Source organism: Dermacentor silvarum, chromosome 1 (genome assembly GCF_013339745.2).
Source record: "Dermacentor silvarum isolate Dsil-2018 chromosome 1, BIME_Dsil_1.4, whole genome shotgun sequence".
Classification (NCBI taxonomy): Eukaryota; Metazoa; Arthropoda; class Arachnida; order Ixodida; family Ixodidae; genus Dermacentor; species Dermacentor silvarum.
Genome location: NC_051154.1, coordinates 121,536,496 through 121,551,139, shown reverse-complemented (window position 1 = coordinate 121,551,139; position 14,644 = coordinate 121,536,496). Strand labels below are relative to the sequence as shown.

At 48.2% G+C, this 14,644-nt stretch overlaps 1 protein-coding gene across 2 annotated transcripts; it reads left to right on the top strand.

Annotated features, from left to right (window-relative positions):
- The first annotated feature begins 3,501 nt into the window (after positions 1-3,501).
- Positions 3,502-14,143, top strand: LOC119435951 (gamma-aminobutyric acid receptor-associated protein-like 2). 2 transcript variants are annotated; one of them, XM_037702658.2, is made up of 4 exons: positions 3,502-3,945; positions 9,121-9,176; positions 11,457-11,629; positions 13,054-14,143. In XM_037702658.2, exons 1-4 carry the CDS (start codon positions 3,879-3,881, stop codon positions 13,175-13,177), a joined length of 420 nt encoding a protein of 139 aa, XP_037558586.1. In that variant the 5' UTR covers positions 3,502-3,878; the 3' UTR covers positions 13,178-14,143. The 2 variants fall into 2 exon arrangements, with proteins under 2 accessions (XP_037558586.1, XP_049528919.1); XM_049672962.1 differs by lacking the exon at positions 3,502-3,945 and adding an exon at positions 8,387-8,489.
- Positions 14,144-14,644: the final 501 nt, after the last annotated feature.

Here is a 14,644-nt window from a genome sequence, read left to right as displayed (position 1 = left end):
CATCACCGCGGAAACTCGCTGTCAAAACGCTGGAGTGAGGAAGCGCGGCAGCAGCAGCGAGCGAATTGACCTTCGTGCTGCGTCTAAGCCGCGAAAAGATCTAAAGCTGCGAAAACACAGCGCACGGCGGACTGTGCCCCGACGCAGATGGCTTTCAAGATACAGCGGCCCAGAGTAGAACGCCCTTCCCTACGCTCCCCCTGGAGCACTGCGCTCGACGGAAGACGGCGCGCTACCTTACCGCTTTCCTCCCTAGCGCGAGATTGAGCCGCCATCGCCGGCTCAGCCTCGCACGCTTTCACTCGCACATACAACATACGGTGCGCCGCGACGATTTTATCACCCTTGGACTTTATACGGAACCTCACGGCGACGGCAACGGCAGAAATGCGCCTTGAGTATCCATACAATTGCTATCGTCATAATATGCGCGTGGTTTCCCTTCGGTTACTCCTGCCGGTTTGCATGATTCGCATTCCACCACTCTGCTGCACCCACCTAAATTTACATACCAATGTGATCAAAAGCGACCGCCTATAGCTACAGCACTTCCTTTCATCAACCATCGCGCAGGTCTCCCATCTCCGCCGGAGTATTCGACGTTGCCCAATTTTAAACACTCGCGAGAGTAGCACTAACTCGCCTGCCTTCCGAAAGCCGCCTTGAAAACTGCAACTACGCGTCACTTCAATATGACAGCAGGATCGTGTGGACTTACAAATGTGACAGCACAGTTGAAACAAGTGCAGACAATGCACGGATCAAAAGCTCCGGACATAAACTGAATACCTTATTTTAGGGGCGAAGCTCCTTAGGGTGTGGGTCGTTCCCTCCTCTGTAGTAGTAAAAGTAGTAGTAGTAGTAGTAGTAGTAGTAGTAGTAGTAGTAGTAGTAGTAGTAGTAGCAGTAGTAGTAGTAGTAGTAGTATGTATAGCCACCTCTAGTTTATGAATTGTTCAATAGATGGCGTTGTGTGTCCGTATATGTATGTATACGCATATATACATATATATGTATATGTATAGTATAACCGGAAGCCGACTTCCGCTTCCGTTTCCACTTCCGGTTCCGCTTCTGTTTCTATTTCTGGTTCCGCTTCCAGTTCCGGAAGCCAGCTTCCGGCTTCCGGAGAACGCTTCCGGCGTTTTTCTCTCTCGTCCGTAGCTAGGTGCGCTGCGGGCGTTCGTTCCCGACACGCGTTCTCTTTCTCTCGTTCCCGACGCGCGCTCTCTTTCTTTCTTGTCCGTAGCTAGGGGCGCTGCAGTGCACAAGGGCGTTCGTTCCCGACGCGCGCTCTCTTTATCTCTCGTCCGTAGCTGTGGTTTACCCGAATGATCCCCCGGAGCTTCGCCCCACTCATCATCGTTCACCCCGTGAATATGCTGCGATTTTTTTTCGGTTTCTTCCGAAGTGACAAAAAGATTGTAACGTTCTGCACAAAAACAATTGGGCTCCAATCCACGCTGTGAAGGTGTTTGGCCAGCGAAGCTGTTGTACCACGTGATCCAATAGACCAATGTGACCTAGCCTTGAACTGGGTCCTGCCAAGCCTGAGCACGACGCCATTGCTGTTCCTTTCATCGCTCATTGTTATTCGTGCTGCTCTTCAGGCGTCCTATACTATGCGTGGCCTTTCCATAGCGCTATCACAACACAAATGAAATCAGTTGCTTGGCGGGTTCTTTTTTTTACATATGAAAGTGTAGTGGCGTCCCTCCCTGCTTCGTATGCTACAGTTGCCGTTTCCCGGCAACTGCAGCTTATGCAATCCTAATATTTAGAGGGAAACGCTTGCGGTGAACGCTACGCGCGAAGGGGAGCTTTCTGCTTCTTTTCTGCTTCTAGGTTCTGCTGCAAGGAACCTAGCGGCGCGCGTCTTTCGCTGTGATTGGTTGAGTTTTCTTTCGAGAGAGACAATGAAATCCCTGGATCCCAGTCATATACAGCTTCGCTGTAAAATATTTTTTTTTCTCGGCTCCCTTCTGGTTCGACACGGCACGCAATCCGGGCCAGTTACAAACACTTTTACGCTAAAGTAGCTTTTCGGTCTCACTGGAATCCCGACATGCCGAACCTTGCTCTGCCCCATGGCACCTGTACGTCTAAATTCGCCCCCATCAAAACGCGGCCCCCGCGGTCGGGAAGCGAAACCGAGATCTCGTGCTCAGCAGCAGAGCATCATAGCCACTGTGGTGGTGAATATGTCGGGTGAAGGATGATCCAATCGAGGAACCGAACCACATACCCGTGCGCTGTGAAAAGCCTCACACGTAATTACTATAGCTACAGCCGCTTTATGTGTATTGCAAAATTCCAGGGATCAAAATAAACTTATCTATATCTCTATATGTATATATATATAGAGAGATAGATATAGAGAAGTCTCTATATGTATATAGCCCGCGGCTAGCACTCACCAACCTTCACGATCTATAACAAACAACCCTTCTGTCGCAGCAAATTCTTAGACATGCAGCTGTAGCGAAGCGGTTGCGCGCAGCCCATATCTGGATGCTGGCAGCCCATCTGGATGCTTGGCGTCTTTATCGCGATCGCCACAATGAGCTTCAGAAACGACCGAATATCACGTTGTTGTCCACTAGCTCGGGCCCCTAAACTGTATACATACTACCCCCATCCATGTTCACGTCATTATCTCTACGCGCAGACTCAAGTTAAGTGTGCTGAATGTTTAACTTTCATGATCGCAATGCATTCAAATTGTCATGTGTCATCTACAGAATGTGACATAGGTATCGAATTTGCCACGTTCGGCTGCCACGAGAAGATATATGATCCACGGCATACAAGAACAAATAATACTGAACAAAACGGATGGGGTGTAACCGAATTTCTGTCCAATATGATTGCCCCTGACGGGCTGCACAGTGAAAATTAGGAGATCCGGTGCGCCCATGGCGGTGGTGCGAGCACGCATTAGCACAGCGCCCTTCGCGAGCTGAGAACGCATCGCATCAACGCACGCAAATCAAATCAAAGTTTTATTATCATTCTACTGCGATACACGGAGAAAGGCTGTGAAAAAAAACTGTTTTTAAAACAGATTGACTAGTTCACAGCCCGCTCGGTTTTCAGAACTGTGTCCCTCTACCGTTTGCACGAATACCGCAAGTTCGAGCGCATCAAAGTAATTTCTAGCTGCCAAGACCAACGCAGTTTACGCTATAGGTTAGTACACAATTACCATAACCACAGATTTATAAAACCAAGTGCGAGGACACTGAGTATGACGCAACATTTCACATTGCCAAACAGGCGACAAAGTTTTCGTGTCTGCGCGTAGATAAAATCTCCCCTAAAACTTCATGCGGGCGAAAATTTATTGCGCACTTACTCTGAATTACTAGCGCAAGAAAGTGTTGCATTTGCGCATGCCGTCACTCCTGTTTTCTTACCTGCGCACACCGCCAGTCAAAGAGGTCAGTGAAGTAGCTCTGGCGCACACGCTCTCAAGTTTCCAGTAGTCAGTCATCGTGACGTTCGTGATTTAAAAGATTTAAAAAGAAATATAACGAGACGTCTTTCCGCAATACTCAAATATGACAGAGTTGCTCGTGCCGATGACGATGTCAACGGAGAGAATAAGCGCCGCAATACTGGCAGACAAGCCAGAACCATAGCAAGAAGTGAGCGCTCCTGCGTGGCTCGTTCCGTTTGCCGCTGGCTTGTTTTGTTCGTTTTGCGATTCGGCCACTGGTCGGCGTAAGAAGTTTCCAATCTGTGTCCTGGGGTGGTGAGAAACAAAGCCACTATCAGCGGTCGGCGCGGCGGAGACGAACAATACAAGCGATCGCCGCCAGATAACCCTGCGTGCCCACGACGGCGGTGGACGCGAGCCGCTCACTGAGCGCACAGCAATGCGACGGGCGGGAGCCAAAGCTGAGGACGGCATACGGTTCCGCTTCAAGCAGCAGTACACGCCAGGTGAGAGCGCGCACCCCGGGCGCCGACCGTGAACGTGCGAAGCAGTGCTCGCCAGCGCCGCTTCGCAACGTCGCAGGCTCGGGATTTCGCATTCCCATGCTGTTTTGGGCGTGCGCCAAATTGTCGCACTACCGGATCTGCTCTTCGGATACGCATACTGGTTGTCGATGGAACTAGAGGTTCATGTCATCCTTAGCTCTGCAACATGATACAACACTGGCGTGCTTTCTGTAGTACATAGCCTCAGCTCGGATTCTGCGTTGCCACGGTGTTTAGCCGCAGCTGCTTTCTTCCTCGAGCGAGAGAGCCGTGCTTTGCGTCGTTTTCATCCAGCTCGGAAAGTGCAACAGGTTACGTCTGTCCTTCCGGAATAGCACGCGCAATCTACCCTCTCGTATACTACATCGTGGCGTAGCCCTTCAGAGCGCCTATTTGATCACGCCTCCTACAACGTTACCAGAAGGGGCTAAATGAATTGTTTGTGTTGGAGCGGCGGGCCGTAAAGTGGTCTGTTGCAAGCACATATCTAATACCAGCTGTCTAATGCTACCGGCGGCTTTTAAAAAAAATGTGGCCTTTAGTCGCGTCATCCAGACGATTCCTGGATAAGTGGTGCGGCGCGAAGGCGCTGCCAAGCCCAGTAACCGCCCACGCCCCATAGTCACGTCCTGTCTAGAAAGCTTTGAACGGTCCACTGCGAAGCAACGAACGCGATATTCTGCTGCTTGGCACGAGGGAGAATGTTTGTAAGCAGCGGAAGTCTACATAGGAACCTCATAGTATTCATTTTCCGGTGCCTTGAACTGCGCATATGCTGTGTTATTACCCTTACTGTGCACGCAGCGCAGCGCTCGGGGGCTCTGACAGAAGCATACGAACTCGAGCATTAACGAATTTGTCGCCGGAGCGTAGCGGACGTGGTTACATTCGAACACACCGCTAGGGAACAGCTTCGCTCCAAAGATGAAAAATAATCTCGCGGGAGTACGTGCGAGACAAGGGACGAAGATATCTTTGTTTGCTTCTGTCCGTGTCGTTCTCGCTCCTTCACATAATCCGCTTGGTCATTTTCACAGTACTACACACGGCCTGTTTCAAACGAGCTCGTGGTCCCATATCGATTAGCGCTTTTCTTTCTCCAAGTGTTGCGCTCTACTCTGTCAAGAAACCAGACGTATATAAGCCGAAAGAGCAGTTCGTAAAAGAAAGCTATAATATGCCGATTGTCTCCGCAGAGAGTGCCAAAAATTTCAAACGTCACTGCTCTAGAGAAAATTTCTTCTGAGGTATGTTATTCCCGCCGGCAGGAATAAGTAAGTACCTTATCACTGATAGCATAACTAATTACGTGACATTCACTGACTTTTTACTTTCGGGTTCACGTTGCACCCTGTGGATCAGTGGTTATGGCGCTCTGCTGCTGCAGCACGCCTGTGCTGCTGCAGAAGATATCTGCCCAGCGGTCGATTTCGGCACCTCTGGCCTCCTTGAAGCCCTTGGGTTGAGCGAGGGGAAAGTAAACATGTTCGCAATAGAGATTAGCAAGAGGCGATTGGAATATTGGTGGAAGAAAAGTAGGGAAACAACGAAAGCGTACAAAACTAGTGCCCAATGGGGGTTCAAGTTTGGTGATGAGCATTCTTCGTGGCTTTTTTTTTATTATTATTATGACAGGTAGGACATTAGGCAATATAATAAGAGCTTGGTGGCGCAACCCACCACCCCGTTCCAAAGGGGACGCTCATAGCATCTATCCATCCATTCACGAGGTTGCAGGTTCAATATCCGGCCGTGGTGGCCACATATCGGTGCAGGTGGAATCCCTCATTACCCATTGTGCAGTTTCGGGGCGTTATAAACTGAGCAGTTTGAATTTTTTTACACATCTGCTCTCAAACTCTGCGGCAATATGCATTGGCGTTTCACGTTGCATTGTGACGAGCCACAGAACAGTGTTTTCGAGAAACTACTATAGGTTACCAATGCCTTGGCCGCGCGTTACGGGAACAGACATATAATGACAAGTGCCTATAGTTTATCGATACGTTTTCTCATGAATGTATCCAATTCAGCGGACGTGTCCTCCAAACATTTTCATTGGTGAACTAACGTAGTTCATCACTTGAGGAACAGCGAATTTCTTTTGTCCGCAGGCGTAAATGGCGTGTTGCAGAAGAGGTTATCTCTACTCCACACTCCTTAGGAAATTTTCGGCAGTCTTCGGGAAAACCTCCGGCGTTTGCTGAAAGGCGGGGAGGTCGGCCTCAGCTAGCGTGCTAGGTTTGTACAGGGCAAGGGAGAAGAGAATTCGTGGTCAGAGACGATGACGACATCATTGACAGTAAAATTTTGCAAGGCAAGTGATTCATCGGTAAGGGCTATATATATATATATATATATATAGCGACTACTCGATTTTCTTTTCGCGGACTGCTCGACGCGGCAGCCTCGAAATCAATGCCCATCGTGGTGGTTTAACAGTGACTGGCCGGCAGCACTCGCGCGCGGGAGAAAAATGTGGAAATGGCTTATGCGCGGTCACTTGAAGGGCACGCTACGTGCCCGTGCGCTTTAAGTGAAGTGCTTCGCTCTACTGTGCTCCTCGCAGCCCAGCCGTTGCTTTAGTTCGTGAAACTGCTCATTCAGATACTGCTAGCGCTGTCTTTCCCGAGGTGAGCAGCGGAAGGTTGCTGTCAAGGTTACTGACCGATTCGATTATTGCGCCGTGACCTACAAACCAAGATATTGGAGTTGTTCAACGGAGAACATTACAAAATACCACCAATCTGTTTTTTTTCAACCTTGCATATTTTATCCCGTGTCTCGACCGACGATTAATATGGCTGATATGTCATCACACGTTTGCAATGCATGTCATCGGCAGCTCAGAGTTCGTTGCACCGAGGTTGCCTGGAAGACTAAGCGCAGCTCAACCTCGTGCGCATTTGGCGAGTGTCTTGAAGGGTTTGCATATTGTCGGAACACGACACACATACACCAGCAGCTTGCCAGGAAAATTTGGCGCTTAAAAGAAAAGGTGGTGATACTGCAAAACTTCTTGCGCTATGACTAATGTTTTTCCTACGCGCTGTCTTCACGGCTGTACGTGGATGATCGAGGGGGAACTCTTTGAATTCCCAGTCTTTCAGGTCACTACATTTAAATGGCGCATTACGGTTACTGATACATCCTCTTAGCCTACAAAACCGTTAATTCGGGCTCAAGTAGTGGTTTATACTGACACCGAAAGTGTTTTAACGAAACATAACTGCCAAGGGTAATACTATCGCTGCAGCAGTTCGTGAACGGAGCTATTCTCGAAGTGAAAGTAGTGTGATAACACGTGCAGAAAACGTATACAGAGCAAGAGCATGCAGAGGACGAAAATTCAAGTGCAAATTTGCTTCATTCTTCCGTGCCTTCTGGCTGTGCACGGAACGGATTTTTTTTTTTTTCTTCTCCCTTGTGTAGCTCTTGCTCTGCGACATCACCAACGTCGCTGTGTAGCACGAATCAACCAAATTTAGAAACTGCTGCACAGTATGGCTACATGTCAGCGATGTCGCACCTCCGAATCCGTGTCTTCGTAGCGTTTTCTACAAAATGATGACGACGCTCACTGGGCTTTCTTTGACTCGTTTGGAGAGCTTTTGCACTCAAAGGCGTCACTTAGGCCTCGTTTGTGCAGCTCACGTATGTGTGTTGCGGAAACGGGTGATTTCTCATCGCACAAACCACACCGTAGACAAGTGTGAAACTTGAGTTTTTTTTTTTTTTTTTTTTTTTTTTCAACATAATCTACGTAAGTCGCTTAGCTCAGCGTCAAGTTGACGTATTTGAACGGAGGGAAAGAAAGAGAAAGAAAGGTTATAGTCCGTAAACACCGACTGGCTGAAACTGAAATAAGACGGTAAAGGAGAGGAAAATGTGATTCGGTTGAAAGCTTCTATGCCTTTGGGCCTTCTTTCGACCTTCGATCTATAGTCATTCGGAACAGCGGTATACACGCCGCTGCTACGAAAAAAGGCCGGCCGTCCATCTGGAAATTTCTTGTTATGCTTTTTGATAGCGCAGCAATCGGAATTCTTGCGCATTTCTTCACACGGAGTTTACAACGCAGCCATTTCAACTACGTACCGTGTGTACGCACATACGCGCGCACAGGAATATAAACCTGCAGTACGCCGCGTAATATGTAGTGCGCATGCCGAAACAGGTATCTCTATATTAAACGTGCCCATCGAGTGTGCTTCAATATAATCAGCTTTGCAAAACGTCGTGATCATATCGAGGCCTGTTAGGCTAAACTCTGGTATCTGCTACGGCGCCGTCGATAGTATACGTTCGCACATATTCGCGCCGATGTAGCTGAGCAACGTATGCAGCTGCTCAGAGCGTGGATACGCGTGCCGTCCTCTTGATATTGAGAATACCGATAAGGCCGATAAAGCGTACTATGCAGCGCGCTAGTAGTATATTGGAACGCGACGTCGAGCGTACGGTGGGAGCTTCTCGTCAGCTGGAAACGGACCACTTCTTCTTAGGTAATTATTTTCTCAGTGATCGTTGCGTGCCGTTCTTACCCCGGTGCGCTCGTTAGTTAAAGGAGTAGGCCGCACAACGTGAGCGGACGTTGAACGGCAACAGTTACGCATCCCGGCGATAGTTCGTGGCCTCGCCCTTGTGTCGACTCCTGCAGTCGTCACTGCTCCGATAGCGGGCGCGGCCCATTCGCATATGCGTGGAGGTCAAGAGCCCTTCAGGCAAGCATGCACAGCAACAACTATACGTGCCGCGCTGGCTTTGTTCCTCGCTGTTTCGTGCCTTCCTTTAAAGGCTATGATGTGTCTTACTTTTAAAGCTCCAACAAAATATGGGTAGCCAGGCAAGAGCCGCCATTTCGGTTAAAAGGGATGTCTAAAAAATAAGCCTCCGAAAAACGAGAGAGAGAATGAAAGCAAAGGGAGGTTAACTAGAGGCGAAAAACCAACTTTCGGCATACTAAGGGATGAAATCGGACTGCTTCTTCAACAATTTTATCCATTTTTAGTCAAAAGTGCGCTGCGTAACTGCTTCGTGTCGCTATCCACTAACCTTGCTCGTGGTTATCCCGTTCATGCATCTTGTAATAGTGATACTGACACAATCTCTGCTCTTATTTTTCACCTTTTTTAGAGCAGAGGAAGCAAGAGGCGGACGCTATCCTCCAGAAGTACCCGCAACGTATTCCTGTAAGTACCGCCTCAATTAAACATAGTTCCTTGCGGCTCTGAACACAGCGCATTTGAGAAAGCGCATGACCACTGCTGCTACTGAGCTGCGGCACGCAAGTGCCGTGTATTATAGGGTCAGTGTGGCACTGCTGGCGTTTCGCAATAGACATAGAGGGTGCGGAAGAGTAGTCTGCTTGTTCTTGGCATGTTCAACTGCTCGGATTCAGCTGTGGCCAGACCCAGAAACATCTGAAATGAACGGTTTACGCTTGTGCAACGTCTTGGGCAGCGAACTTCATTTAAGCAAATGTTCCCATTCCAGCTGTTCGGAATTCGTACGTATACCGTTGTTGGCGTGACTTAAAGTGCGACGTATTGCGACTTCTCTGTGTAGAGGCATGAAGACTACAACATCAACAACAGAAAGAGTACAACGGAAAATGTGTAAGCTGACCTTTAGTGACGTCCCGCGCTTTTAGGCCCGAACGTTATTATTGCCGGGGGGAAAATACGGACATGCCTCTCATCGTGCGGCATCTTCGTCGACTTGGTGGCTCTATCATCCGAACTTCTCTTCAGCTAATCGCGTGCTTGAAATCGCAATCATGCACGGGCTTGCCCAGAACTTCGTTTCGAAAGCGTTTCGGAAGGCTGATCGCGTCGTCTGCATATGTCTAAAGCGAGAAAACTCTACGTCCCCGTTTTTTTTTTTTTTTTTTTTTTTTTTTCTTGTCTCGGAACATCCCAATGATTTGGCAAGCTTTTTGTGAATACGTCGCACGGCGGCTGGTCATTTCTTTGTTTAAACTGCAGCGCTCAGCATGTTTCTAGCGTAAGGAAGTTCTGAAATTTCTGGACCTTTGGTGAGTGCCTGGTTATCCATCTGGGGCACAAAATTTGTCCCGTAAAGTATATAATTGTGATATGTATACTATAGTTTTCGCTAGTCTATATGTAGTCACCCAGTTACCACGTCCATTTATACTTGTATATCACTGCGAAACGGCCAGCTGAATGTCTTTAGCTGAGGGTAAGCTTCGTTTTGGCAGGAACCGAGCACGGTTAAGCAGTATCCTGCCAGCTGATTTTTTTTTTTTTTCAGGTTTAGATGGTGCTGTCGCTGTGTCGCGTTTCTCCGCCAGCTGGGTTGAAGCCCAAACCGCATTCACGCGATTTTGTGCGCGACGGCGACGAGCGACGGCTTCGAGCGACGAAACGGGCCGTCGCGCGAACAGATCGCTTGGTCTTTTCGCTCAATCGCTCGGTTCTAGAAATCTAGAATTCGTCGCTCGTCGCCCGGAAGTGCTATAAGCGACTAGCCAATAGCGTGAAGCCGGAACTGGATATACATCAGTCAAGTACTACCGATTGTCGCACGGAATGAGCAAACGACTAGATTTTGATACGTGCAAGGATAATAACGTAGTGCAAGACCTTTAGAAATATTTATGCTGCTCTTTACTCTAAAACACATCAACTTAAATTAATAAAGCAAGCGTCACGCCAGTTTCGGCGAGTATTTGCTGCCCTCATACCGGCAACACCGGGGAGACGTCGCTCAAAGTCGTCGCTCGCATGCGGTGCGACTTGTAGGCGACGAGCGACCGCGACAGCCATCTCCATCGCGCCGCTTGTCGCGGTCGCGCGCAAGATCGCGTGAATGCGGTTTATACTTGATGGTTGCGAGTCGCATTTTTCGCCGTAGTCAGCTGCGCGTCTCTTGTCCAGATGCGCCGTTTTGCCTACGATACGCTGCAAAGGGTACCGAAAAAAGACATCGTCTACAGCGAATGAGTGTGGTGAACGCCCATCTATGACAGACCTGGCTGTTTGCTTACTTAAATAATCGTATAATATTCGACGGTTTCTGCAGGAATTTTCTTCACGAAGCCAGGAGGATGCCAGACATAAGCTGCCTTCTAATTTCTTTTTTTTTTTTAATATAGCCTTATATGCAGGACACCAAGTTGCTACTTCGGGGCTTTTTTCTTTTGTGGTGCGCCAAAAGCGAAGCTAAACTTGGCCTTGTCTCATGGAGAAGGGGTACCATCAGCGCCCCGGCTTTCCAAACAGTTGTCAGCCCAAGGGCTTGTGGGTTTGGCAATATCATATGGTATCGCGAACTTGTGGTATTGCGCAAGTCTTTGGGGCAGATCTATTGTCTCGTGATTTGGTAATACTGTACAGTTTGGTAGATTTTGCGGCTGTAAACAACCCGCATATGGATCGCGAATCGGCCAAGTCCACGGCTACGACCTGTGCGCGAAAGCGGGCCGATCCTCCTCCTCTCTCGCTCAGGTGATCGTCGAGCGGGCGCCCAACTCGCACGTTCCTTCCATCGACAAGCAGAAGTTCCTGGTGCCCAATGACATCACGGTGGCGCAGTTTATGTGGATCGTGCGCAAGCGCATCCATCTCTCGCCGGAGAAGGCACTCTTCGTCTTCGTTGGCCGGCTTATGCCCCAATCCAGGTGAGCAGCTTATTCTTTCGTCTCAAGCTTCGGTTGCGGACGGTCCGCGGTGTTGCTTGGCAGCAGAGCGCGGTTTCACAGCGGCGTGACCGCAAGTGACAGCGATGAAGCTGTCGATAGGCCATAAGTATGTTATTTACATGGTCGCAGCGAACGAGTTGCTACACACGTGTTAAATGCAAGTTCATTCATCTGTGTGCTTCACTGTGAACAGCTATAAGTTGCATAATATCGACTCCGGGCGGATGCGGGGCCTCCATCAGATGTGATGTTCGGCTTCAAATAAAGCTTTTGTACATCATTCTCTGCGTGTGTGGTTATAAGTACTGGCAGTGAGGTTAGAAACATTTAGTACAGCGTTATCACTTATAGCTACAGCAACTGTAAGGACAAAACTGTACACGCGCCGGCTGATTTGCTGTGCAGGAGTGTAGCCACTGCACCTGGCCGGAATCGTAACAATAGGAGCTATTCTAAAACAATTCAAGGGTTGAAATTAATTCTGTAGATTAATTTTGCACACGCATTAATTCGTTCTAGTTCATCTCTTTAGACGGCCTTCGTCTAACGAGAAGCATAGCTCTCGCCAGTTCTTTACACATCGCAAATGGCTTCTCAAAAACACAAATGAGTACTGAGCAAGCTTATATGAAAATCTAACTTTCAGGTGAAGCAATTCTGAAGGTTATAAGATGAATTTAAAGCAACTTACATACTCAATCTGGAATCTGCGCTTAATCGGTGGCCGTCCTGAAACCGACATGAGCAACTATTATGAACTGAAGCGTAACTGCGAGTCGGCCTAGTTGGAACATATTCATTAAAAAATAAAAATAAAAACAGCAACAAATGAGGACAAGGACGAGCGCTCGTCCTTGTGTTGCTCCTTCGTTCTTGTTTGTTTTGCGCACAAAAAGTTTTTTAACTACTATGTATACAGTTCGTGACCACTTGTTCGAAGCGCACTGCTAGCCTGTGAGTATTATCCGGAGGATTACGTTCCGCATTCCCACGCAAGCTCGTAACTCGCAAGATTTCCTACGCGCGGATTACCGCTTGAACCCGCGAGGTTTGTACGCATATGGGCGTGCTTCAAACAGCATAAACGCGCGTGCTATATTGGCGCGCATGGCCACAGGAATAGGAGCAAAACCTGAGTCTACAAATGACATTTTGCAAGCTACTTCGAGAAAGAACATTGCACGAAATATAGGTCCTTTCTCTCCTATGTCAACGCACGATTTGCATTTGTAGCGTATACATCCACTATAGCCGGACAGTGCAACAATTCTGACTCACGCCGCACTGCCTCCACCCCCTACTTAGCGCATAGTCTGTAGGCCTAATCTGATTCTGCAGAGTCTGTCCGCAAGTGTTTCCGGCAAAGTGTGCTCGTCGTTGAGTGCAGTTCTCGTTGCTCGCAGCCTCAGCATGGGAGACCTATACGCCACGTACCACGACGAAGACGGCTTCCTCTACCTCGCCTACAGCGGCGAAAACACGTTCGGCGGCCTACGCTCCGGAGCAAGTGTGCCCCTACAGACTTGAACTGTCGTGCCTGCGTGCCTCGTAGCGCGCGCTGCTCGTCCCTATGGTTCGCGGTGCACACTCAGCGGCCGCCTCAATTTTAAAACAATACTCCCGCGTACTCTTCTGTGGCGGCGTTTTTCTCTTTTTTAACTCTTGTGTCGTCGGAACCCCTTGTGCATCCCCTATAAAACGACGTCAAAGTATAGCAGCTTCCCGCAAATAAAATCAGCTCTTAAAGAATGTATGTGCTCGCGGGTTTCGATCGCTGCGTGTCGCGCAAGCAAGAGGCAGTGACCATGAAGTGTTTAGAACCGCGCCTACCGGGCTCGTACCTCGGTGCTCTCAGTGCTGTATTTAAACTTTGACCAGCCATGTCAGTTTGCAAGCTTGAACATGCTGTCGGCTGGCTCCAGATTGCACCAGGCGAAACAACGTGTCGCGGTTCCAGGCTTTCGGTCACCATTCCTTTCAAAGCATCCGTGGCTTCGCAATTCTTTTTTTTTTTTCGCCCACATGGAAGAGTGCGCGCGCCATATTCAGTGTTATGTGCTCATTTGAAGCTTACGTCGCGTACGCAGCGTCTCAGATTTATTGACACCGTTTCCGTTCTGCCTTTGCGAACAATTGAAGTGCGCTATAGATTCAAGTGTGCTATACATACCATGTGTCCCGTCTGCCACTTTTTCCGCAACGCCACTAAAATCAGTATTAAAACACTCGCTAAACACTGGTGACAAGTGTTCAATGAATCTTGGCTAAAAATGTTCTCACAAATGACAGAAAAGATCTGGGCTAGATGTGTAGGTTTTTCAACTATACATGAACAGAAGTGCAGGGTTCGATTCCGTCTACTCATTTCCCTTATTTCGAACGCGTAGTCATTTATGCAATGGTTTTAATGTGAATACTCGACAAGGATTCAACTTTTGTTCATTTTTATTTGTTTCGGATGTGAATGGTGCTTGAGAAATAAAGAGTGCGACCCAGTGGCGTAGCCAGAAATTTTGTTCGGGGGGGCTCACGTTCCAGCAAGGCCTCCTCCTTATAGAATTTGTCGATGGATCAAATACATGAATAATAACTACATTGCCATTGCCAATGCCATTGTATATTAGATGCTGCAAACGCATTACTGTCAAGTAAAATGTGTATTTTTTCGTAAAATAATATATTCGTATGTCCAAAAAAGTCTGGCAGAAATAATTGGTATCAATGTTTCCGCGTTTCACACGAAGTTTAGAACTATATCAGTTCGAAACCAGCAAAGCCGTGCATGCAGCTGACATGAAAAACGTAAAGGCCATGAAATGAACAAGTTGAGGACAAATATTTTGATGAATCTTTGTCATTCAAGAACCTTGTTTACATTTTTGTACATATGCAACGGCTAGGCAAAAACCTCAATGACGCTGTCCTTCATTGCAATAGATTGCGCTGGAGCAGCTGTTACCGGTCGTGTATTGTAATTACACCGAGATTATAGTC

Coding starts and splice junctions, on each gene's coding strand:
- LOC119435951 (XM_049672962.1), top strand. CDS start 8,402: ATGCAGCGCGCTAGTAGTATATTGGAACGCGACGTCGAGCGTACGGTG. Junction 8,490..9,120: donor AACGGACCACTTCTTCTTAG/GTAATTATTTTC, acceptor CACCTTTTTTAG/AGCAGAGGAAGCAAGAGGCG. Junction 11,630..13,053: donor CGGCTTATGCCCCAATCCAG/GTGAGCAGCTTA, acceptor CGTTGCTCGCAG/CCTCAGCATGGGAGACCTAT.